Consider the following 25,673-nt stretch of genomic DNA (forward strand, 5'->3'; position numbering starts at 1 on the left):
GCCTTAAAACAAAGCAAAAACAAAGAAAAAACGCAGAATAGAGGGAGGACGGGGGGAAGGATGGTGTGTGCACGCACCTGTGCACACACACACAAGCACACGCAGAAATGAACAGCGCAGCACGATACGCTCGGGCATTTCGCCCTACTGGTATCAGCACTCAGCGGCAGCCGCACCCCACCCCCCCCCACACACACACAAAAAAAATCCCTGGAGGCTCGTCACCAGCTGTGACCTGGGCGGTGCGCTTCTGGGAGAGGCCAGGGCCCCAGGCGTCCGGTTTCCTGCCCACGCCAGTCCAACTTCCGCGAGTCTGGTGGGCAGAAGCTTGCGGGGCATCTGCTCCCGGGTCCCCTCTGGGTCTAGCCACAGTTGGGAAGAGGGACCCGAGCGCCCCGCCCCTGAGGCCCCGCCCCGTCCCGTCCCAGCTTTACTAGCCAGAGGTCTCGGGGGCCCGTAGGCCGCCGGCCGGTCTGGGCCCCCGCGATGTCGCATGGATCAGGGCTCATCCGAACCACGTGCAGCAGCGGCGGCGCGCCGGGGCCAGGCCAGCCCTCGGAGGGACTGCTGGACCGGGTGTACCCGCGCACCCAGGGCGCCCTACTCAAAGTGGCACAGATGGTAAGAAGGGCGGAGTGGCTTGGGGACGCGTACACGGGCTACACCTGGCCGGGAACGCGGGATCACTGCGCACCGCTTTAGTGTCTTCCTAAAAAGTTCCCGGAGCAGCCCGCAAGGTCTCCCGTCCCCTCGCATCTCCAACCGCCGCCCTGCGGGGCCGGCCCGCTTCTCCACTGAAACCGGGGGTGTGAATTCCTTCTCGTCTTCCTTCCTCTTCTCCGGGCCGCGCGTCTCGCACCCGAGCGGAGGGCTCTGCTTGGCGTTCCGATCTCTGCTGGGGACGGGAAGAAGCGCCGCCTTTAAGATCATCGCTGGGCCCCCTGCGCTCCTCCAGGCCTCAGAAGCTCCTCAGAAGGCCGTGGTTAACTGGGAAGGCCTGTGGCTGAGGGACTTCTGATGGTCACTTGAAGCCAGGCAGGGTGAGGGGGGCTGTTTTGAGTGTGAGCAGAGCTGCACAGAAGCCTCTGGCCAGGCCAGAAGTTGCCAGGCAGGCCTGTTCCAGTTCATTCTTTACCCACCCTTCTTTTCTCCCTCCTGTTTGCTGTTTTCAACTTCTTTGAAAGGTCTCATCTTCAACGCCTTTTCTGTTTGTGTGGTGTGTTTTGAAACTGGGTTTGATGCTCCACTCACTATGACTGGAGAGGGGAGTGGTAGTTTTGTAGAAAGCTGTGGGGACAGAAGTTTAGGGAACCCGGTGCAAAGTCACAGACCCGGAAGCGGGGGTCCTGCCTGCTAAACAGGAGCAGCCCCCCCGGGGCCAGGGTACTGGGCCAGAGTTTTCTCCCTTCCATAACCATTATTTTGGTTGCCTAGTGTTTTCCTGCGGAAAGGGAGGAAGGAGAAGTTCTCGCCTCTCTTAAGAAGGGAACCTGGAGGGGCCAAAATTGGGACATAGGTGCGTTTTAAAAAGGAACTAAAAAGGTGTGATGCTAAGCAGTTTTGTTTTGAGCAGAGTGGTGTGTGAGACCCAAGCTACCGGCCTAGATCAGCTAAACAAAAGCAAGAGGCCGCCTCTTTGATCTTTAAAAGCTGGTCAGAGTCAGAGAGACTCCAGGCACAGGTGGAGATGAGGTCCGAGGGATGAGGTTTGGATCAGAGGCCTCTGCCTCCATCCACAAGTGAAGCAGATGAAAAATGCCCCTGTTAGCCTGTGATTTGGGTGCACAAAATTAATTATGGAGGGGAGAAGCGCTTATGCCAGCCCTTGAGTTTGAAGAACAGGGATATTGTGCCAGCTTGTGGGTGACTGTGAAACCAGCCTGTTCCAAATCTGAGAGCAAAGATTTTAACAGTGACTTCACCTGCCTGCTGCCTCTCTGTTTGCTCCTTTTAAAACCCAGGCCAGGAGTCTCCCCACTTCGCTGCAGCTGATCAAACCCCGGTGAGGGAGGCTGGCTGCTTGAGCCTCCCGTCTGGCTCCTGCCTTTGCCCCACTCCTTAGGGACTCTGTTCTGACATGGAATCTTCATTGTTAGAAACCTCTCGCTTATCATTTGAGGATGACCGACAGAAGCAGTTGCTGACAGCACCCCAAGGGCCACATACAGATCTGCTTCGCAGCTTTGTGTTAAGCTTTCAGTGTTCCGATCAAGGGATTTTTCATGTTACCTTAAGAACCACAGAGACTGGGTTCAGAACTGGTTCTTCGTTCCAGAGGACCCAGGTTGATGTCCACACCCAGTTCAGGCGGCTCTATAGCTCCAGGGAGATCTGATTGATGCCTCAGACTTCCCTGGGCACCCACACTTTCCTGCCCCCACACAGACACACATACACACCTTAGAAACTAAACCCTGCAAAGGCCAGGCCTGGGACAGTAGCTCAGTTGGTTAGAGTACTTGATTAGAATGTATGAAGCCCTGTGACCAATTCCTAGCACCCCACAAATTTGGGTATGGTGGCTTGTGCCTTTAATCTCAGCACTCAGACCTCAGGTGGTAGAGGCAAGGGAACCAGGGGGTTCATGGTCGTTCTCAGCTATTCAGTGAGTTCCAGGCTAGCCTGGACTACCTGGGATCTGACAAGGAATGGGGAGGGCAGGGGGGAACTACTTAGGGGACTTGCCTTGGGCTCTTCTGGGCTTGTCACTTCTAGAAAAGAAGAGGCCAGAGGTCAGAAAGGAAACGAGTCTCTAGTGAGCCCTGGTACTCGTGTGTCCTTTATTCAGGTGTGATTCTTGCAATCCTGCGGTCGATTTCTTTCATCTTCCTCAATGGGCAGTGATGTGATCACTGTTCTTAACTTGGAAGAATTCGTTTAAAAGCATCTTTTTGCTTGTTTTGTTTTTCCAGACAGGGTTTCTCTGTGTAGCCCCAGCTGTTTTGGAACTCCTCTGTAGACCAGACTAGCCTTGAACTCAGAGATCTGCCTGCCCTTACCTCCTGAGTGCTGGGATCAAAGGCACTTACTACCACTCCTGGCTCTTTTCTCTCTCTTTTAAGTCAGCTTTGAATAATGTGCAAGTTGCATTCTGTACGCCATGACTGCATCATCATCACACTAAATGCTTTTAAGGAATGGAGTGAGTCATGTCATTTACTAGTGAGGAAGCTGCCTGAGAGGCTGAGAGCACCTAAAGCCACACGGCGGGAGCAGCCGAAGACTGGCTGGCACAGGTGTCTCCTTGCATCCCCAGAACACACAATTCCGGCAGAGTCTAAACTTCCTAACAATCCAGAGCAATCAAAACCATGGTGAGACAGTGTCACACGCGTGAAGCGGATGATAAGAAAGGACAGGTGACAAGTGGCTAAGGTGTGGAAGGTGTGAAGAGGCTGGGACTCTGGGCCACCGCTGGCGGGGGTGTAAACTGGCACAGCCACCGTAAGGACGCAGAATGCAGTAGCTCAGGAGTTGTGCCACATAAGCGTGAAAGGTGAATTTGTTCCACACACGCACCCATGCGTACAGCCATACACGCACACGCATACACACAGGCACACACACATGCATGTGTACACACCCACATACACACACCAAACACACACAAGCACGTTAAATAGGTGCCTGTGAGCACTACTCCTGCTAGCCTAAGAGAAGTGAGAATGTACATTCATATATATTCATTTTCATAGCAGCGTTATTCACAATAGCCAGAAGCGAGAAACCACAGAAAACCCACCAAATGGTGGTGGATGAATTGAATAAAAAAAAAAAAAGCACGACACTTAAGTATTCTACCACAAAAGAGAAAAGGGAGGTGGGGTTCTGAGATACACAACTCTGTTGGAACTCTCAAAACATTGTGCTAAGTGGGAGCGGGAAAGCTGCCCACCAAAAGATGACATTCTGTGGTTCTGATCAGACGAAATGTTGAAAATAGGCAAATTTATAGGCACAGATGAAAATCAGGGGCTGCCGGGGCCGTGTAGAAGGAAGTCAGGAGTGACTGTTGGTGGGTAGAGGTTTGAGGTGGTGTCTGAAACGGTTAAACGTTGTGGTTGGTTAGACAACCGCTGAGACAGTAGTAACGGCCGCTGGACTTCACAGGTCAGCCATTTGAAAAAATAGCCTTAGAGAAGCAGTTTTGGGGTGGGGGAGGGCAGAGAGCATTGGGCAGCCTCCAGGTCTGGGAAGCAGGGCTGTTCTTCAGGGACACCCGCAGTCTGCCCAGCCTCACAGAGTGTAGGCTGATGAAGTCTTCTGGCGTCACCTAGGGGCCCAAGAGGCCACAGCTGGAAGGGAAAGAATGGAAGTCAGAGGACAGCTTTGTGGAATCTTCTAGAAGTTCTGTGCACACCTGTAATCCAGCTACTCAGGAAGTGGAGACAAGAGGATCAGAAGTTTAGGATCATCCTAGGCTACATAGAGTCCAAAACCAACCTGAACTACAACAAACTCTGCCTTGGGCAGGGCATAGTGTTGCACACCCTGAACCCCAGAATTCCAAGCACGTGGATCTCTGTGAGTTCAAGGCCAGGCTGATCTACATACCAAGCTCTGGGTCAGCCAAGGCTACACAGAGCGTGAGGCTGCCTCAAAAAGAACTAACTAAAGATGTTAGTATCCCTCAAATATTGTAATAATGAAAAGTGCACTCAGACCTCATCCAAGTGTGACCTGCACCCTCATTTTGTATCACCAGAAACATAGAGGCTAAAGGACAGCCATGAAACACACTGCTAAGATTCTGCCCAGTTCTGACCTGAGAACAGGCAGCCACTTTCTGCTAAAGGCAAAAACAAATTAAAAATTGATAAGGCTGGAGTGATGGCTCAGCACTGGCTACTTACTCTTCCTGAGGTCCTGGGTTCGATTCTCAGCAACCACAAGGCAGTTCACAACTGTCTGTAACTCAAGTTTCAGAGGATGGGCTCTGACACCCTCTTCAGGCCTCTGTGGGCGCCAGGCACACGTGCAGACATACATACAGGAGAAACACTCATCACATGGAAGAAAAATAAATCTTTTTTTTTTCTTTTTTTTTTAATATTTATTTATTATGCATACAATAGTCTGTCTGTGTGTATACCCGCAGGCCAGAAGAGGGCACCAGACCCCATTATGAGATGGTTGTGAGCCACCATGTGGTTGCTGGGAATTGAACTCAGGACCTTTGGAAGAACAGGCAATGCTCTTAACCTCTGAGCCATCTCTCCAGCCCCATAAATCTTTTTTTTTAAATTGATAATAAAACTATGGGTTTTATCCATCCTAATCAAAGTGATTTGCTCATTGTACATAGCACCCAGAGGACAAAGAAGAACACCTACTCTCCATTTACTCCTCCAGCGGGAGCAATAAGTAAGACTTCTTAGGACTTAGTAGACAATACATATAGTTTTGGCGTTGTTTACAGCAAAATTAGAATGGCCGTGTACCTATGAGATGCTCGCTTTGGGTTTATCGACTATAACTTACAGTTTACCTGCTGTTTGGCTTTTAAATCTTTGTGGGGTGCTTGTCTGTGGGTGTGTTTGTCTCCATGCCTTTATGGGTGCAGGAGCGGGTTGTGTGTATGTGCATGTGTGCGTGCGTGCGCACGGGTGTGTGCACACACCTGTGTCTGAAGGCCTGAAGTCAACTTCCAGCGTCGCTCCTTAGGAGCTGCCAGTCTGGTTTTCTGAGCCAGGGTCCCACACTGATGCATCTAGATGACTGGCCTGCCGCACGTCCCCAGTGCTAGGGTTGCAGGGGCTTGTTGCTACACCTGGCTTTTTACATCACTCTGGGGGTTTAAATCAACTCCATGATGGAGCATGTAGCAAGTACCTTACCAGGCTGTGTCATGGCGCCCCACCCCTTGGTCCCTCCCTCTATTTGAGACAGTGTCTCAAGTCACCCAGACTAGCCTCAGACTTACTGAGAACAATCTTGAACCGTGACCCTCTTGCCTCCACCTCCAGAGTACCGAAATGACAGCAGGCCCCAGCAGGCCTAGCTGCAATGCGTTTTTTCCTAGTGTGTTTTGCAGCCAGGCATGGAGGCACTGATTCATGTAACAGCCTCCCCAACCCCTCACCCTCACCCTCATCCCCCATACTTCCCCCCCCACACACACACTTTCAAGCTCATAGACTTCCAGTCCTGTCCGTGTAAATGCGGTCATGTGCCCCTCCTTGTAGAGAAACCATGTTGAACAAACGTGCCAATTCTTCCTCGGAATAGATGCCACCTGCCTTCTGCAGAGAGAAGGTGCCCCTCGGAGGTGAATGGCATTGAACACTCTTCCAGGCGAGCCTCAAACCCCCAGAGATCCTCCTGCCCTTGCCTCCTGCGCTGGCACTGAAGGCAGCACCGCCATGGCCCAGACTTTTCTAGACCTTTAAAAATATTTTTATTGTACTTACGTGTGTGTGTGTGCATGTGTGCACCCACAAGAACTCACATGCACACACCTCATCTGCACATGTGGCTTTTCATGTGGGTTCTGGAGACGGAACTTGAGTCTTCCGGCGCACACAGCTAGCACCTCTCTCCCAGGCTGCATTTATCACCCTCCCAGGCCCCAGGTTTTAGACTTCGATGTCTATAAATTCATAGCTGTCTCTTTATTGTCCACAAATTTCAAGGTGCCAAGTAGAATAGTAATCATAATTGTAATAGTGGATTTGGTGCCTGGCCTTTTGGAAAAGGAGCAATGGCAGGCTAAACAGTCATGCTCTGAAATGTGCCTGTACTTAGTTAACGGCGACAATGACTGTAGACAGTTCTAAAGGTGGAGCCCCACAAGTGGGAGACTTTATATCTTCAAACTGCAAAGCCAAAGGATTTTGTAGGCACAGCCAAGTATCCCATCGTCTGCCCTGCTAGGCACCCTGAAGAGCCAACCACTGCTATGCTGAGAACCACAGGCCAAAGGGGAGGTAACAATGCCTGGAAACCAGGAGGAGGGTGCACCAGGCCCCGGGGCTGCAGAGGGGAAAGGGTGTGTGACCCCCTAGTGTGCCAACAGTCCAACAGGTTGTTTGTTTAACTGTTCAGTGGGTCCCAGAGACCCTCCAGTGCCCTCATGACTGTGCTAGGGGTGGCACCCGGGGACAATAGTTCTTCAAATTCTGGTTGTAGACAAGGTCTCCCCTTCTTCCCCCGACCTGGTTTCCTGCATGGCCCATGGGCAGTGCATCTGTTTCCTCTCTGCCATCTGCGTACCGCCTGTGCTGCTGGCCAGCCTTGGCCCTGGAACCCCCTCTGACCTGCCAGCTGCTGCTTCTCTTGTCACCAGACTGGCTCTGCAGCTTCCTCATTGGCTGGCTGGCCACACTCCCTGTATTTCTAGCAGGCCAGTAAAGGCATCCTGGGCTCCGCAGGGCCTGGACCCAGGTGGGAGGGAGCCCCACGGTCTCCAAGAGACCCTGCTGATCCCACCCCATTCCCTGTGGTCCATCCGCAGCTGCAGAGAGGCAGCCTCCAACAGATGGCAGGCAGGTTCCCCTGGCAGTCAGCAAGGCTGAGACCTGTCCTGAGGCAGCTCACCAACCCATGGTTAGGACAAATGGCTGGATGGAGCAAGTGAAAAGCTGCTCGTGAGAGCTTTCCAGGCACTCTGAGAGGTCAGCTACAGGGTCCTCAGAAGCCCCTTTCTCCCAAGGGGATGGTTTGGTAGATGGAAGCCGGGAAATGGGAACTGCAACAGGACCTCCCGACTTTCCTTCCCACAGGTGGCGCCTGTTCCCCGCAGCAGCTGTCAACAACTCCCCTCCTTGCTTAAGAAGAAGCAAAACAAACAAAAAACCTTTCCCCCTTTACAGTAGAAAAGTGTCAATTAACTAAATAGCGACAGGCTGAGCACCCGGCAGGTAAGAGCTGCTGAGGTGGGTGTTTTCTCCTGTGTTCTGGCTAAACTCTCGCTGTCTTAGGAAGTTGGGTCCTACGCCCTTGTTTCCAGATGAGCACTGAGGAAGAGGAGCTATGTCGTTTGTCTTCAGGCCTGAAAGCCGTGACTAGTGACACTTGGTTTCCAACCAAGTCAGAGCCCAGAACCTAAGTTCTTTTGATTTTTGTTTGGTTTTGGTTTTGGACGGGATTCCATGTATCCCACCCTCGGTTCACTGTGTACCCGAACTTAAGTTTGCACTTCTGACCCTCGCGCCTCCCCTGCAGAGTGCCAAGGATACAAACATGGGTGCTGGGGTTCCTGCTCGGCCAGTAGATGCTTTACCAGTCAGCCATCCTCCCCAGGCCCTGGCTGTGTCAGGCTTTTTAAGATTTATTTTATTATTCTTATTTATGTGTATGTGCCTGTGGGAGTTTCTGTGCACCACAGTACCTGACAGTCTCTGGGACCGGAGTTACAGACTATAGGCAGTTGTGATCCGCCATGTGGGTGTTGGGAACCAAACCCAAGTCCTCCGGAAGGGCAGTAAGTTAACCACTGAGCTATTTCTCTATTTCCCTGACTGTAGTTTTCTTTCCCCTTTTTGGATAAACAAGCATTGAGAAAATTACGACCTTCCCTCATGGAAAAAAAAAAAAAACCTCTATTGAATTCCACCTCTGCACTTGAACCTGGTCAGGGCCAACCAAGTCACTGTTTCTCACCAAACCTGCAGCGTTTGTGTGTTTTGAGCAGGCTCTCCCAGATTGGCTCAACACGGCAGGCACACCCATGGGGGACCCCAGGGAGACACACTCTATGTAAGTCCATCCTGAGTGAGGGTGGAATTCAGTCAGTGGATGCTGACTGATGGCGTAGGCGACAGGGATGGAGCCTCATCCGCATGAGTACATCACACTGTCACAGAGGTGAGGAGCTGCTGAGGATGCAGTGAAGGGCCTCAGAGGCAGCTGCTTCTGTTTACCCCTTAGGAGGGCCTAACACGTGCAGTAAAAAGCCTTCAGAAGGAACATTGCATCTTCCTAAATCCCGGGGAGATTCTCCCCAGTTCCTCTCAAGTGCTGGGATTGTAGGCGCAGGGGTGCACACTACCATCCAGTTTTAGGCGGAACTGGGGATCAAACCCAGGGATTCCCGCATGCTGGGCAAGCACTCTACCCACCAAACCACATTCCCAGCCCTGGGTCAAATTTTGTTTCCTTTTGTCAAGACGGAGTTTATCTATTTAGCCCCGGCTGTCCTGGAAATCACTGTGTTCCAAGTTGGCCTTGAATTTATAGAGATCTGCCCGCCTCTGCCTCCCAAGTGCTGGTATTAAAGCCGGCCGGCTTCCTGTGTGGAATTTTGTAAAGTAAGAACTTTTTCGTTGTGCTAGGGAGATGATTCAGCAGTCGACAGCATGCACTGCCATTGCAGAGGACTTAAGTTTGGATCCCAGCACCCACACCGAGGGCTCAGAACTGCTTCTGTCCCTGGCTGCCTCGTGTGCACAGACACACACACATAGAATTAGAGATTCTTTCCTGGCCGCCTCGTGTGCACAGACACACACACATAGAATTAGAGAGTCTTTTTAAGAGCTCATATCGTTCCTGCATCGCAGTCAGGTGTGAGTAAGTGTAGTCCTGTTTGACAGATGAGGCAGTGATATAGGCGACCTGAGGGTCTTGCTTTTAACCGCTTGGCTTATAGAATCTGTTCCCCACCTCTGCTGTCCGCCCGTCTCATCTCCATGGTCCCTTCCCAAAGCTATTCTGAAGAAATTAAAATCCTCTCAGCTGTGGTGGCATACATCTGTAATTCCAGTTCTCAGAACATACGCTGAGGCAGAAAGATCCAAGTTTGATGCAGCCTAGGCCAGGGAGTAAGATCCTAAAGTGACAGAAGGCAGTGCCTTTGTTTGTTTGGTTGGTTGGTTTTTGGTTTTTCAAGACAAGGTTTCTCTGTGTGACAGTCCTACCTGTACTGGAACTAACTCTTGGAGACCAGGCTGGCCTCAAACTCACAGAAATCCACCTGGCCATCAGACAAGGTGGAAATAGGCTCACATTTTTGGGCCTCCACAGTACTTCACCCCTGTAATCCTGGCAGTTGGGTGGCTGAGGCAGGAGGATTATCTCAACTAGGGGCCAACCTAGACTAGAGGGAGAGCTTGTAGAATAGACAGGGAGGGAGGAAGAGAAGGAAAGAAAGGAGATTGGCAGACACCCCTAATAGTAGCATTTGTGGACTGAGTGTTTGCTCTTAGAAGCCTGACCTGTCCTGAGCCTGAGTTCTCCAACCTTTCACTGTAGTCTCTATGTCACCCACTGTAGTCTGACACCACCCACTGCCATAGAGAAGGGCACTACTTAGTGTCCTCCTGGTGCCCAGAGCATCACTGCTAGAACAAACATCTTGCCTTGGAGTTACACAGAACCTGGAGAATAGGGAGAGCCGCAGCCAGTGGATCTGGAAGCAGAGCTGGCTGGGAGGGCCGATGCAGCTCCTCTGTGGGGTGGGGGAAGATATTTAGGGAGATGGAGCTAGACAAAAGCAAGTTTTCCTGGGCCCAGCCTCAGCCAACTTCATGGGGAAGCTCTGGAGAAGTCACATAGGTTGTCCTGGGGAACTAGGGAGGGCCGTCCAGTCCTCATTGGCCACAGTGTTGAGAAAGGCCAGCTGTGGATGCCTAAGGGAGCATAATCCCCCTGCTTCTCCACCTCTCTAGTGTCATCATCCCCAGCTGGGACACTAGTTTTCCAAGGCTTCTTCTCAGGATTGGTCAGGGTGTCCTGTTTACTGCATGACACTCTGGGTGGACGAAAGAACTCTGGGGCAGAGTACATGCAGGAGTCTGAACGAGACTAGCTTCCATAGGCTCATAGATTTAAAGGCTTAGTACCCAGTTGGCAGATCTGTTTGGCAAGGATTAGGGGGTGTGGCCTTGTGAGGGGAGGTGTGTCATTGGGGGCGGTCTTTAAGGTTTCAAAAGTTCACACCATTCCAGTTGGCTCGCTAGCTGCCTTGTGGTTGTTGTCTCATCATGGAAGCTCTCAGTTACTGCCTTAGTGCCGTGCCTGCCTGCTGCCATGCTTCCTGCCATGGTGATCATGCCCTGAGCCTCTGAAACTGTGAGCAAGCCCCCAGGTAAACTATGATGGTCTCATCCTTGTGTCTCCAGTCCCCGTGCTGTACTGGATTGCTGCAGCCTTAACACACAGTTGTCTTGCTTCAGCTCACGAGGCAAGCTTGGCTATAATCTTCTACTCTAAACCTGTAGTTTGGGTTGTGGGGGGCGAGGTAGTTTAGCAGAGTTTGGGTGGGCAGGAATATCTGTACTAGCAGGCATCAGCAGGGGTCTTGTATTTTCTGTTCATCTGTAGCAGGAACTAAGCTGGTCTGAGACATTTTTGAAAATGAACCATCAGATTTTAAAATTTATTTCTGGAAGTGGGAGAGACATTTTCCTCAGTGGTGTAGCTCCTGGCAATGCTACAAGCTCCCGGAAATAGCACTAACTCAGTGTGAGGGATAAAGAAGAAAAGAGGAAGAGTGTGTGGCTGTGTAGCTGGGAGCCCCGGAAGACCTGTGCACTACAGGAGCTGAAGGAGGAAACGAATCCTGGGCTGGAGTCTACAGAACAAGGTTCTGCTGTCTTCGCTTCCACCCAGGGATGCAGATTTGGCTTCCAGAACTGCAAGGAAATCAGCATGTGCATGGGTCATTAGTTATAGAAGCCATGGCAAACTCATGCAGCCCATTAAAGGGTTCAAAGTGTGGTCAGATTCTAAAGAGCACCAATACTATACACTATACACTGCACACTGTACATTATACACTGTACACTATATACCATATACTGTACACTATACACTATATACTGTATACCATACACTGTACACTATACACTGTATACAATACACTGTACACTATATACTATACACTGTACACTACACACTGTATGCCATACACTATACACCATATACCATATACTGTACACTGTACACAGTATACCAGACACTGTACACTATACACCATACACCATACTGTATACTATATACTGTACACCATACATTGTACACTATATACTGTACACCACTATAACTGTATATTATACACTATATACTGTACACTGTATACTGTACACGGTATACTATACACTGTACACCATATGCTGTACACCATACACTGTATACCATACACTGTATACCACTATAACTGTATACTATACACTATACACTGTACACCACACACTGTACACCACTATACACTGTACACTGTCGGCATCTAATGCTCTCTTGACTGCACTTCCCTCATCCCAAGAATAAGCCTGCCGAGCAGGGGTGACCAGCCTCTCAACCCCTCTAAATCGCAATTATTTCTCCCTTTGTAAAGAAAGCAGCACCCTGAGATGTCTGTTGAGACCCCACAAGAAAGAAGGCATCAGAGAGCAATTCTCAGATGACAAAGTGGTCACCGAGGATAAAAATGTGTTCTAAACAAGTGCCGTGCCTGGTCTTGGGCAGTGTTTCCACCCAGATTCCTTCAAACCATCAGACGCCAAAATAATCTTTTGTATCTGAACGCTATGCTTGACTAGCATTCTGACACCCTCTTTTAAAGACGAGCCACAGGCCTGGTGAGATGGCTCAGTGGATAAGAGTGCTTGCATGAAAGCAGGGTGCCTTGGGTTCTGATCCCCAGAGCCCATATAAGATCCAGGCTCAGTAGCACACTTCTGCAATCACAGCAGTGTGCCTATGGGACATGGGGGGCAGAGAGAGCTAGCCTGGCTGACTAGTTTTTCTCTGAACCAGTTGAAAGTGAGTTAGCATGTGGTGTGGCCAGTGCACATTTTCTAGAAGGGGCCTAGTGCCAACAGGAAGTCGATGGCACAAATGATGTTACCTACAAGTCTTTGTCAGACTTCACCACTAACATCTCGGGAAGCAGAGACAGGCGAATCTCTGAGTTCGAGGCCAGCCTGGTCTACAGAGCGAGTTCCAGGACAGCCAGGACTGCACAGAGAAACCCTGTCTTGGAAAACAAAAAGAAAGTGGTGCTTGTTTTCAGTGTGTAAATCCAATAGCCGTTGCTCACATATAGGAATACTGTTGCTCTTGCAAGTTAAACTCTGCAACCCTTCCATCGCTGAACTCATACTCATTCCAGAACCTTCTTTTTCAGTTCCATGAATGTTCGCAGACGTGAGCGTATTGCCTAAAATCAAACTGTGCGCTTCCCCTTTCAATCTCCCTGCCTCACTCCGGCCATAGCTTTAAACAGTTGATTCTGAGCATAAGAAGCGATCTTTCCCTTGTCACCTCCCAACCTGAGAGGAAAACCACCGCCTCTCACCACCTCCTACCACCAGGCACAGAGAACTGGGGCTTGTTTTTGCCACACTCTACTCAGGTTAAGGCTGGTCCTTGCCTCCTGAGAGGTTTTTTGTTTCGTTTCTCACGAACAATATGAATGGATATTGAATGTTTGCCGTATGCTTTTTCCTGCATCAGTTGACGGGGACATATGGCTGCCTCTCGTGTCTGTCTCTCTAGTGTGGACTCAAATCATCTGAAACTCTTAGACCGGCTGTGCATTCCCAAGGTGCCCTGTGCTCCCGTCTCTTCTGTGTTGCTGGCCTGACGCACTAAGATGCAACGGAGGGGCAGAAACCACTCCTTCTGAGACGTTTGCATATGAACAGTCCACTCCGAGTTTTTCAGAGTTCATACTTTTTGCCCCTTCTGTGACTGACTTTTGTGGGTTTTTTGTTTGCTTGCTTGTTTTTCGAGACAGGGTTTCTCTGTGTAGAACTCTGCCAACCAGGCTGGACTCAAACTCAGAGATCCACTTATCTCTGCCTCCTGAGTGTTGGGATTAAAGGCATGTACCACCAATGCCCGGCTGATATTTTTTTTTTTTTACTTTTTATTTTTTTAACCTCCTTTTTCAGTTCCACCATGCTTTAGGAAAGGGAGCATTCTGTAACCCAAGCCTGAGAAAGGGTTTGTTCGGAAGCCTTTGCTCTTGGGAGCAAGGGTCATGAAGACCTCAGCTGACACCTGCTCTGTAGCTCTCCCCAGCTGTCACCCTGAGGACTGCTGGCCTGTGTCTGGGTCACCTGAGTTCTGGGTGTAGGTGGGTGAGTTGCAGCACTATGGAGGGCAGACGTGTAGTCAGGTTTCGTGGCTCCCCACTTCCGCCCAGGGCTTCCAGGTCAGGGGTGAGGCCTTCTGGAGAGACTGAAAAGCCTGCTTTGTCTTTCTCCTTTGACAGGCTTTGACGGTAGCCAGCCCTGCAGGCTGGTGAAGGGAGCATGTGGGCTAGCCAAGGTCAGCCATGCCAGGTTATTTTTAATAAATGGAGGCTAAGGGGGTGGGGACCTGGCTGAAGGGAGGCCTTTGTCTCCACAAACTCACCACTGACACAGTGAGAACTCACTCACAGGCCAGGGAAGGCCACCGTCCACTGTGCGCGGAAACATGACAGCACTGCACTCAGGCCTCGGGAGAACAAGGTATCCAGGCCTCAGACCCCAGACGCATCTTTCCTTCCTCTAAGGTGGCGGCCTTCAACCTCAGAGTCGTGCTCCCTCGGGGCTGTTGAATGACCCTTTCACAGGGGTCACCCAAGACCATCAGAAACCACAGAAATTCACATAACGATTCATAACAGTAGCAAAATTGCAGATGTAAAGCAGCAAGGGAATAAGTTTATGGTTGGGGTCACCACACCATGCGGAACTGTGTTAAAGGGTCGCAGCATTAGAAAGGTTGAGAACCGCTGCTCTAAGGTGTTTTCCAGGCTGCTTGCTCCTTAGCTGCCCCTCAGAGGACCAAGGCTGCCTGCAGGACTGAGGTGGGGAGGCCCGGGCTGATTTCATTAGTTTGGTTTGTGGGAGGATTTAGAATCAGTCTGAAATTGTTGTGAAAAAAAACTCAGGACTCTGTAGCAGTGAGGGAGGGTTGGGGGGTGCATGGACCCTCTTGTTTGTGTACCCATGGGGCTCCCTGCATCATCAGGCAGTGGAGTCCCCCCAAACCCCTGAAGGTCTTGAGGGGGGCTCTTGCTGCCTTCCCCGCTCCTGCCTTTCCCCTCTCCTGGCATTCCCCTGGCTGTTACAGGAATTGATTCTCTCATTCCACCATGTGAAACCCGAGGCTCAGACTCAGCCCTCAGACTTGGCAGTAACAGCCTTTGCCCTCTAAAGCATGTCGCCAGCCTTCCCCTTCGGCTTCTCGTGTTCTTACCGAAGGTCTATTGGGGTGCCCGTTGGGGGTGATCCACACGCTGAACAATAGTGGCTGTCCGGCTGTGACCCAGGGCACAGGCCCATCATGGTTCTTGTGGACTTGCTTGGTTGTTTTTCATTCCAGACTAATCCCTCTCCTCAGGCTGGCGCAGGCTTGGCTCCATCCGGGCTGCTTCAGTTTTGAATCGAGGCATCCTGCAGCCTTGTTGAGGGACTCAGCAGGCACACACTTCTGGCACTTGCCCAGAGCTGCGTGCCAGGCGTCTTACAGGGTCTGACAAGCCTCACTGAGTCTCTAAGGAATGAATTCCCATGATATTGGCCAGAGTGACCCCCACCCCCCATGTGCTCTTTGTCCGAGACTCCTGAGGGCTCTCCCTGGCAAAATGGAAGCTGGTGTGGCCTTTTTGGTGTTTGTTTGCCTTCAGCTTTATCGTTGTGGTGTATATGTGTGTGCACGGCGTGTGTCCCGCGGCTCATGTGTGGATGGAGGGCAGAAGAAAGCCATGTGCCGTCAGTTCTCTTTCTACTTCTCGCACGGGTTCTGGGATGGATTTCCCTCATGAGGCTTACACGGCAGATGCACTGATCCGCTGGACACTCTCACCAACCGGTTGGTTTTCATTTTTTTTTCTTTTTCTTTTTTTTTTTTATTTTATTTTGTTTTGTTTTTCCAAAACAGGGTTTCTCATGTAAGAGCCCTGGCTTTCCTGGAACTTACTCCATAGACCAGGCCGACCTCGAACTCAGATCCACCTGCTTCTGCCTTCCGAGTCCTGGGATTAAAGGTGTGCATGCCACCACCCAGCATTTTTTGCTTTTTTTTTTAAAGACAGGGTTTCTCTGTGTAGCCCTGGGTATCCTGGAACTTGCTCTGTAGACCAGGCTGGCCTCATAGTCTCAGAGATCTGCCTGCCTCTGCCTCCCAAATGCTGGGATTAAAGTTGTTTTTTAAGATGGGGGTCTCAGACTGGTTTCTAACTCACAAAGTAGAAGAAAATGACCTTAAACTTCTGATCCTCCCTCTATCACCTCCCAAATGCTGGAATTAGGTTTGTACCACCGTGTCTGGTGTATGAGGTGTTGAGGATTGAACCTAGGGTTTTGTGAGCACTAGGCAAGCACTCTGCCAAACAAACTACACCCCAGTCCCTACGTTGGTTAGTTGGTTGGTTTGGTTGGTTGGTTGTTTAGTTGGTTGCTTTGGTTTAATTTTGGTTTGAGACAGTCTCACTCTGTAGCACTGACTGGCCTCGAACTTGAAGCAATCCTCTGCCTCTGCCTCTGCTGAGATTGAAGGCAAGGGCCACCATGCCGAGTTTCAGTGTAAATTTATATCCTGACAGACAAGGATTAGAACTGGGGATGTACTTGATATTCAATGAATAATTATCAAATAAATGGGTTCTTTTCAAGACAGAGTTTCTCTGCATAGCCGTAATTGTCCTAGAACTCTCTCTGTAGACCAGGCTGGCCTCAAATTCACAGAAATCCTCCTGCTTCTGCCTCCAGAGTGCTGGGATTAAAGGTGTGAGCCACTACACTGGGCATAAATGTGTTTTTGTTCCCTTACTAAAAGCAAGGGTATACTGAAGCCAAGCCAGTTCTGAAAACAGATGTATCAGTTAGCTCTGCTGAATAACAAATAGTTAGAAATCTTAGCCAGGCTATGGTAGCCGGCTCCTTTAAACCCAACACCCAGGAAGCACAGGCAGGCAGATCTCTGTGAGTTCAAGGCCAGCTTGGTCTAACAAAGTGGGTTCCAGGACAGCTAGGGCTGTTACACAGAGAAACCCTGTCTAGACTCCCTCCCCCTAAAAATCTTAATGACATCCAATGTAAAAACGCAATGTCTACTCTACAGTACGTGAGCCAAGAACCAGGCTGGAGACTTAAAAACACATAAAGATACATGCACACTGACAGACAGAGACATAGGGGCACAGGTCATTCTTGATACAAGAATGCCCACTTTATTCTGCTCAGGGGCAGCTTATATAGGGCTTTGGCACCGCCCAGCTCTCAGGATCTTTCAGCTGCAGACTCAGAATCCACGCCCCTGCCATCAGGGTCTCGAGCTCAGAGCAGCTGCAGGCTGCTCAGAGTGGAGGAAAACAAGCTGTTTATAAGAAATTCAGGGTCTGGTGGTTCACAATCCCCCAACAATCCAGTAAGTACTTACTGCTGGCTGGACAGGACTCTCAGGGGCCTGAGTCTGAGCTGCTGTGAGCCAGGGTTGGCAGATGTCACCTCTGGGCAGCCTCCAGTGGGGTAACTGGGATGGCTTTGCACGATCCCAAGGTCTCTTGATCCAGCAGGATGGTAGCTTGGAGTAAAAGTGTAGGGACAGCTGGGGATGTGATTCAGCTGTAGAGTGTTTATTTACCTCATATGCAAGAAGCCTCAAGTTCAATCCCTAGCACTGCCTAAACCATGCCTGGTAGGACAAACCTGTAATCCTAGCACTCTAGAAACAGGATCAGGAGTTCAAGGTCATCCTTGGCTACTTAGTGAGTTCCAGGCCAGCCTGGGCTTCATGACACCCTTGTCTCCAAGGAAAACCAGAAAAGTGAGCTGAAACGCGCTGTCATGGCAAACCAGAACACCTGCCTTCCTCTGGGGCTCTTTATTCATTATTTATGTTATGTGCACATGTAACATGTGTGTGGGTACATACCTGTCATAGTAGGCATGTGGAGGTCAAAGAGCAGCCCACGGGGCTTGGTTCTCTCTACCATGAGGGTCCCAAGGATTGAACTCAGATCATCATGGTTGGCAGCAGCCACTGCTATCCACTGAGCCACCCACATGGTAGCTCACAACTGTCTATAACTCCTGCTCCAGGGAATGCAACACCCTCACACAGGCATACACGCAGGCAAGACGCCAATGTGCATAAAATACAAATAAATAAACTATTAATAAATAAATAAGCCTCTTAAAAGTGGCTATTCCTGGGCTGGGGGAGTTGGATTCATTCCCCAGCACCACATAAATCTGGATATGATGGCACATGCCTGCAATCTTAGTCCAGGTGGTGGACAGAGGAGGACCAGATGTTCACAGTCAGTCTCTTCATAGGGAATTCGAGGCCAGCTGGGATAATGTGACTCTGTCTCAAAAATAAGCCAACAAGGCCAGTAAGATGGCTCAGCATGTAAGGCTCTTACAGCCAAGCCTGATCCCAGAACTCATATGGCGCAGGGAGAGAAATGACCCCTGACACTTGTCCTCTGACCTGCACAGTGGCACTGTTCCATGTGTCCACACCTGTACACATACGCGCGTTCACACATATGAAGTAGGAAGTTCTTCTGCTCAGTGCGGGAGGCGCCGTTCTCTGGTTGGATCCTGGACGGTATAAATAGAGGCCGGAGGAGCTGGGACGATTCATCCTTCTGCTTCCTGATTGTGGATGAGATGTGAATAACTGCTTCAAGACCGTGCTGCGGGCTGGAGAGGTGGCTCTGTGGTTAAGAGCACGGCCTACACTTCTATACGTGTGCGTGTGTGTGTGTGTGTGTGTGTGCGCACGCACACGTGTGCATGGACACTGATTCAAATATGTTACTGCCTACAAGCTGAGCTAGTTGGACTAATTAGTGACCCGGTGACCTCCATTTCTCTCTACGAAACAGGAATGATTTTTGTCCACCTGGAAGAGTTCTTAAATGCTTTAAATGGATCATATATGCCACACGTCAATCAATAATAACTTGCTGTCCACTGATTAGGACAATAGATGAGTTGTCTAAGTTGTCTAAGTTCCTATCTTTGCCATCTGAAACAGCTGTGTATTAGTTTTAGCTAATACATAAGCCCTGGCTCCCCCTGAATGTCTTTTTAAAGCCTGTGTTACATGAAAGCAAATTCTTTCAACCTCCCGGCCAGTTTGTGTGGCAATAACCTAGACTGTAGCAGTGTATCAGTTCAGGCTTGACGCAGGGACAGCCCAGCTGGTTTCCTGTGTGTCCCCCTACTCCCGGGTGCCTGTCTTGGGCAGAAGTGTGCTAACATTTCCACGTCTGCCACAGGTCACCCTGCTGATTGCCTTCATCTGTGTGCGAAGCTCCCGTCGGGTCGACTATGGCGCCTACAGCTTCTTTGAAGTTGTCACCATCTGCGACCTGATAATGATTCTCGTCTTTTACCTGGTCCACCTCTTCCGCTTCTACCGTGTGCTTACCTGCATCAGCTGGCCCCTGTCGGTAAGAGGGAGACCTGGCCCCAGTGTCAGCACAATGGAGTTGGGACACGGGTTGGGACACAGCTGCTTGGATCCCGACTCTTCAGTGCTTAGTGGACATCTCTGCTGGCCTCCTGTGGGTCCCTCAAGCTCACATCCCAGCATTAGAAGTCTAATGCTAGAAGTCCGTGGCTCCTTTGGCATTTATCTGTTGTGTGTGGCCTGTAGGACAAGCCTTGAAGGAGAGAGCTGATAAGGGTGTGCACACTGCCGAGAGAGCCAAATGGTGACACTTGGTGGCAGAGACTGAGAAAGTAAACCAGAAGGATCTGCTTTGAAGACAGTGTCTTACTATGTAGGCCAGGCTGGTTTGAAACTCGCAGAGATCCTCCTGTCTCTGCCTCCCGAGTTAAAAGTATGTGCTTGGAGGGCAGGTGTCATGACTTTTCCTATGATCTCTGAAGGGAAGCATTGTATCTTTCATGTTGACGTGAAGCTAGATATGAATTTTTATAGTTATCTATCATCAGACAGAGACCCTAATCTGTTGAGTTGTTTTTTTGTTTGTTTGTTTGTTTTGTTTTGTTTTGTTTTTGGGGTTTTGTGTTAGACGTTGTTGCTTTTTGTTTTTAGGGTTTTTTTGAGGGCATTTATTACTGTCATAGTTCATTCTGTTCTGTTTCAGTTTGCTTAATGCTGGATTAAATGTAGCACCGTAGGAAAAGGCCTACAAAATGATCTCAGGAACTGGGCAGTTCTTGGTGACTGGCTCTGCTCACCAGAGATTGTGTCTCTTGCTTGCCCAGTATCCTTTCTCTCCAGTGTGGCTCTTCCGGGCCCAGCGCTCTACACCGGTCGCCTGAGCATCATGCCCTCCTTCTGTCCTAAGTGTTCCAAGGGAGAGACCGTAGCTCTCCCGTCTCCCTGCCCCGGGAGTGAGCTCTCCCATCTCCCTGCCCCGGGAGTGAGCTCTCCTGTCTCCCTGCCCCGGAGTGAGCACACCCGTCTGTCTCCCTGCCCCGGAGTGAGCTCTCCACTCATACCTTTCTTTCTTCTGCCCGGCTTCCAGGAGCTTCTGCACTATGTCATCGGCACCCTGCTTCTTCTCATCGCCTCCATCGTGGCAGCCTCCAAGAGCTACAACCAGAGTGGCCTGGTAGCGGGCGCGGTGAGATGCTTTCTACAACCAGTTCCGATTTTAGCTCCTTTCCTCCTAATCGTGGCCAGGGAAGGGGTTGATTTGGGGGGCCTTCCTTCTTCAAACCCACACCTACCTCAATCCAGCCAGCTACCCTCTCCAAAGAGCCTGCCATTTGGGCTCATTTCAGAGGGTCTGGGAAGTAGACTGAAGGACTGTTGACAACCTTATACAGCTCAGGAGTAGCCGGCCCACTCTTTACATCCTATCTCTGGGCCTATCTCCCTTACAGCCACTGCTTACATCAGAGCAAAAGGGTCTCAATCCCCATGCCAACTCTGAGCATATGCTCACGGCAGAGTATTTGGACATCTCTTTTGCTTCAAAAGGGAAGGGTACTGCAATGAACTAATGATGTCTGCCATGAGTCTTTTGTCTCTTTTCTTTTGGGTCTCACTGGGTAGTCCAGGCAGGCCTGGAACAGGCTGTTTAGCCCAGGCAGCCTGGAATGCACTGCTTAGCCCAGGCTGACCTAAAATACATTGCTTAGCCCAGGGCGGCCTTAGACTTACAGAGTTCCTCCTGCAACTGCATCCCTCTGTTTCCTCCTGAGTACTGGGGTTGTAGGCATGCACCACCCTGCTCAGATCCTTAAAAGAAATGTGTGTGTATGTATGTATGTATGTGAACTTAAATTCATTATGTAGGTGAGGATAACCTTGAACTTCTGATCCTGCTGCCTCCACCTCCCCCCGTTCTGGGATTATGGGGTGCTCCACCCATACCCTAGACTGCCTGCATGCTAGGTAGGCGGTCTACTAGCTGAGCTTCTTCCCAGTCCCCATTTTAGTTTCAACAGTATTCAGGCCCAGAAGGGGCTCCTTATCCCTTGCAGAGATTAAAATGAGCTGTCCATTAGCCATGTCCAGCTAGCTAGACTGTACAGAATACAGCCACATGGGACATACATGAGCAGACGAACGTGTAGACACATATGGAAGTATGGGGAAACATCCGTAGATTCTTGTGATCTGATTTGTGATTTCGCCAACTTCATATCTGAGTGGCCTTTATAGTCTAGTACCCAGGCAAGAAAAATTTTTGTGTTTGTTTTAAGACTTGGTCTCTTGTAGCCCAGGCTGACCTCTAACTTAAGAAGTAGCCAAGGATGACCTTCAACCTGAGATTCTCCTGACTCCAGCCCTGGAGTGCGAGGATCTAAGGTGTGCAACACCACACCTGGTGTGTGTGGTGCTGAGGATGGAGCCGAGGACTTGGTGCCTACTGGCAAGCACTCTACCACCTGAGCTAAGACTTTTAAAATGAGTTTCAGGGTCTGTGCAAATTTCTCTTACAAATACCACCAGACTTCTCCAGACCATGGTCTGTCAGCCCGTTTGCTGCTGGAGTTTGCCTCAGATAGCCTCTCTGCTCAGGGTCACACAGCGGGGACCAAACATGACTGCAGAGGGGTGGCCAAGTCCGTAAACAGTGCTGCCCCAATGCACCTTCAACAGTGCACCTCATGTTCCATGTGACCTCTGAGCAGATAGGTGGCTGCCCCCTGCAGGTTGGTACACGCTGTGGGAAGAGTCCAGGAATCCACCCCGCCCCAGCCGTCACCACACACCTTGTGCTTCAGGGCACACACGGAGAGAGAGATTCCCACTGGGTTGTATAATCAGGTCACACATAAACTGTGTCAACCCATGGTCTCTCAGCCCCAGTAGCTAACATTTATCACACCACAGGGAAGCCAGGAAAAAAAATAAATAAATTAAACAAAATGAGGTCCCTGCTCATGAGAAAGTAGCCCTCTAGCATAGGCGAGGAGGACAGGGCCCATGTGACAATTAGCAGACAAACAAGGCACTGTGGTGTAGACCAGCATTCTGCAGGGATGGGATAATAGACTGTTCGATTATACAGTGCAGACAGTTGGGGACTGGGGTAATGATGTGCTAATTATGCAGAATAGACAATGGGAGGCAAGGGCTGGCTCTAGTCGGCTAATTATGTGGCTCGGACAATCCGTACAAAGAGAGCCAAGGAGAAGGCTTCTGGGCATGGGCTGCTGGGGACAACCGGGTCCCTAAACCAGTGAGCTGGGCCCGGAAAGAGCACCAGCCATTTTTGGAAATCTACCCTTTGTTTGTCTGCTCCTGGAGCGCACCTGTCCAGTGTCAGCTGCTGACCAGCGTCAGCACCTGTGGGAGCATGGGTCTGCGGACACCTGGGCCACAGGCGAGCAGAGTGTGAGTCCTGGAGCCCACTGCCCAGGGTCAGACTCTGCACCTGGCATGCTCTGGGGTCTTAAGCAATGGAGCCGTGAAATAAACGGGAAGGGCAGGGGTGGAGCGCCAGCCTCACCTTGGGGGATTGTAGGTTCAGAGTCAACTACCTGAAGGCTAAGAAACCTGGCAGATGTGGAGCTACTCCTTGGTGGCTACTGGAGAGTGTCACAAGGAGGGGACCTGGCCACCAGCCTCATGGCTCCCAAGACACCAGGGCCATGATTATTCGCCCTCAACCACCTTTGAGAAACCTACTAGGTCAAGTTCAACCCTCCTCAAACCCAGCACTAGATGGACCCCAGAATGGGTAGGAGCCCGGCCCCACCTTACTCTACTGTTAATATTTAAATATGTGTAGACATAAGGCCTCAGTTTAAGCTGGCTGAGACCAGAGGCCGGTACCATTGAAACTCAATGATGCTAGCCATATAAGCTTCTGGACCGTTCCAATTTTTAAGTCCAAATTCAAATCGACAATACCCCCCTCTCTCTTTACTGGTTCTGGATCATCAAGGTCCAGCGGCTTAGCCCCAAGTAGGTTGTGAATATAAACCCAAACCAGCGCCTTAGATTTACCTAAAGTAATAAGGACAAGGCCAGAGACCCAGAGACTCCTGGCCAGGGGACCAGAAGCCTGAGGCTGGATCTTTTTGAACATCCCCTCAGCAACTGAGTGGGGAGTAAGTGGCTAGGTCAGCCGGCTTCCCAGCTTCCTTCCTGGCACACAGAGGAAAATCAGAGTGATGGCCCCGTGACTGTGAGCTTCTTTTGCTCTCCCACTGTAGATCTTTGGGTTCCTGGCCAGCTTCCTCTGCCTGGCAAGCTTGTGGCTGTCTTACAAGATCACCTGCATAACCCAGTCAACAGGTAAGCTCCTGTCTTCAGGACGCAGGGCACACGGGGAGGGAGGTTCACCCTTGGTTCAGTAATAGGGAATGTCTTGGTACCAAGGGCCAAAGTAGAGTTAGAGGGCAAGGCACAAAAGGAAGAAGGAACCTAAGAACCCTGCCTGCCTTCCTACCCTTCTCTACACACCCAGGGAGACATCCTGGGACACTCTGGGTATGACAAAGTATGTGCTTGAACTCCTGATTCTTTTGCCTCTGCCTCCCAAGTGCTGGGATTATCCAAGCATGTCTTACAATGAGCTTCCTGGAACAATAACAAGACTCAGAACTCTTACAAAATATAGGTGTAGTTTTCATTGTTTTGCTTTTCTTCTTAAACAAATCTCATGATGAAGCCCAGGGTAGGTTTGAACTTGCAACCTTCCTGTTTCAGCCTCTAAAGCAATAGGACTGCAGGTGTGTGACACCAAGCACAGAACTCAGAAGCAGTGCCTGGTCTCTTCCCAACATCTCCTCTCTCTCTGAAAAAAAAAAAAAAACTTGCAAATGTGCTTAGATAAAGAGAACCAGGGAAGGGCATGGTGGTGCACAAGTTTAATCCCAGCATTGGGAAGCAGAGGTCATCATGCAGCCTGGTCTCTGTGGCTTGTGCCAGGCCAAGGTCACATAGTGAGACCCTATCTCAAACACGAAACCTCATCTGCCCTTTCTCCCCACTACTTCATCTTGTGCCAGACATTGTCCTGGTATCATTAGGAATCCTCAATCTTATTTTATTTTTTTCATTGATGGGGTCACTCACCCTTTTTCCTACTCAGTTTTAGGTTTTGGTTTTAATGTTTTTGTTACTAAATGCTGCTATAGTGAATGCCCTCACACATGAACCCTGATACCCATCCTTGATGGGTTTTATCCTTAAGTTCTTTGGAGGCTTGGGTGAGGATTAGCCGGCGTCTACCCGTGTTGCCTAGACTTGTTTTGAACTTTTGGCAGTCCTCTTGCCTCAGTTTCTCCAGTGCTAGGTTGCAGACAGTTGTGAGCCACCTGGCATGGGTGCTGGGAATGTAACTTTGGTACTCTACAGGGGCAGCAAATGTTCTTCCTGGCAAGTCACCTCTCTGCTCCCCTCTGTTTTTCCTTTTTAAAAACATATTTAGAGGGCTGGGGTTCCGGCAGCAAAACGCTTGCTATCCAGATCCCTAGTGCTCATTTAAAAAGGCGAATATGGTGGCAGACATCTGTAAGCCCAGCACCGAGATGGAGGCCGGCAGATGCCAGCAGCTAACGGGACAGACACCCTAACCCTAGACAGGGAGTGCTAGGTTCAGCAAGACACCATGTTTCAAAAAATAAGGCGCAGAGCAAGAGGAAGACGCCTGACCTCGATCTTCCTCTCTTCCCCTCCCCTGCATGCACGCATGCACGCACGCACGCACGCACGCACACACGCACGCACACATTCTATTTGAAGCTTGGACAAGTGGAGCAGAAGCCCATGGTTTCGGGATGAGGTCTGTTCCTAGCAAGATGACCTAACTTTCCATTTCTTTCTCAAGATGCATCTGCCTGACAAGGCCATCACCTCCGGTCCCCTCAAAAGGACCTGCAGGATGTATGTGCTCACCCTAGGAGGACCCCAGACATGGCTACGGACTGCTCAGATGACAAGGCCAGTACCTTCCCTGGCTTTGCCAGGACACTGGGCTCCTGAGCATCAAGCAGCTACAGCCGCCTTCGAGTCTGCCACAGAGAACATTTCTCCACTCTGGGCTCCTAGCACCACTCAGGTACCAAGGAAGGACTGCGCTGAGCCTAACAGAGACTTCTGGATCCGCCTGCGTAGACGCGCCTTTTTTCATAGCCCTCAGGACCGAGACCTCCCAGAGTCCTCACAGAAGCATTGGACCCTAATTTATCTGGCCTGTCAATCTGGTCTTCAAGAGCCTCTGTTCTAAGTGAGAAGCCAGCAGAAACACTATGTGGCCGCCCCGTTTCTCCGGTCCCTATCTCTGCCTTTGCCACCGTGTGTGGGGGGGAGGGGGGTGGTTTTTAATAAAACATCAGTCAACCATA

The 25,673-nt window shown here is 50.4% G+C and overlaps 1 protein-coding gene across 2 annotated transcripts; it reads left to right on the forward strand.

Moving 5' to 3' along the window:
* The first annotated feature begins 289 nt into the window (after positions 1 to 289).
* On the forward strand, positions 290 to 25,673 carry Cmtm7 (CKLF like MARVEL transmembrane domain containing 7). 2 transcript variants are annotated; one of them, XM_085688994.2, is made up of 5 exons: positions 290 to 621; positions 19,169 to 19,342; positions 20,390 to 20,509; positions 21,309 to 21,316; positions 23,538 to 23,613. In XM_085688994.2, exons 1-5 carry the CDS (start codon positions 487 to 489, stop codon positions 23,605 to 23,607), a joined length of 507 nt encoding a protein of 168 aa, XP_085545120.1. In that variant the 5' UTR covers positions 290 to 486; the 3' UTR covers positions 23,608 to 23,613. The 2 variants fall into 2 exon arrangements, with proteins under 2 accessions (XP_085545120.1, XP_048279170.1); XM_048423213.3 differs by lacking the exon at positions 21,309 to 21,316 and adding an exon at positions 25,157 to 25,673 and having other exon boundaries at positions 300 to 621; positions 20,390 to 20,488; positions 23,538 to 23,619.

Source organism: Myodes glareolus, chromosome 4 (genome assembly GCF_982192425.1).
Source record: "Myodes glareolus chromosome 4, mMyoGla1.1, whole genome shotgun sequence".
In the NCBI taxonomy this organism is placed as follows: Eukaryota; Metazoa; Chordata; class Mammalia; order Rodentia; family Cricetidae; genus Myodes; species Myodes glareolus.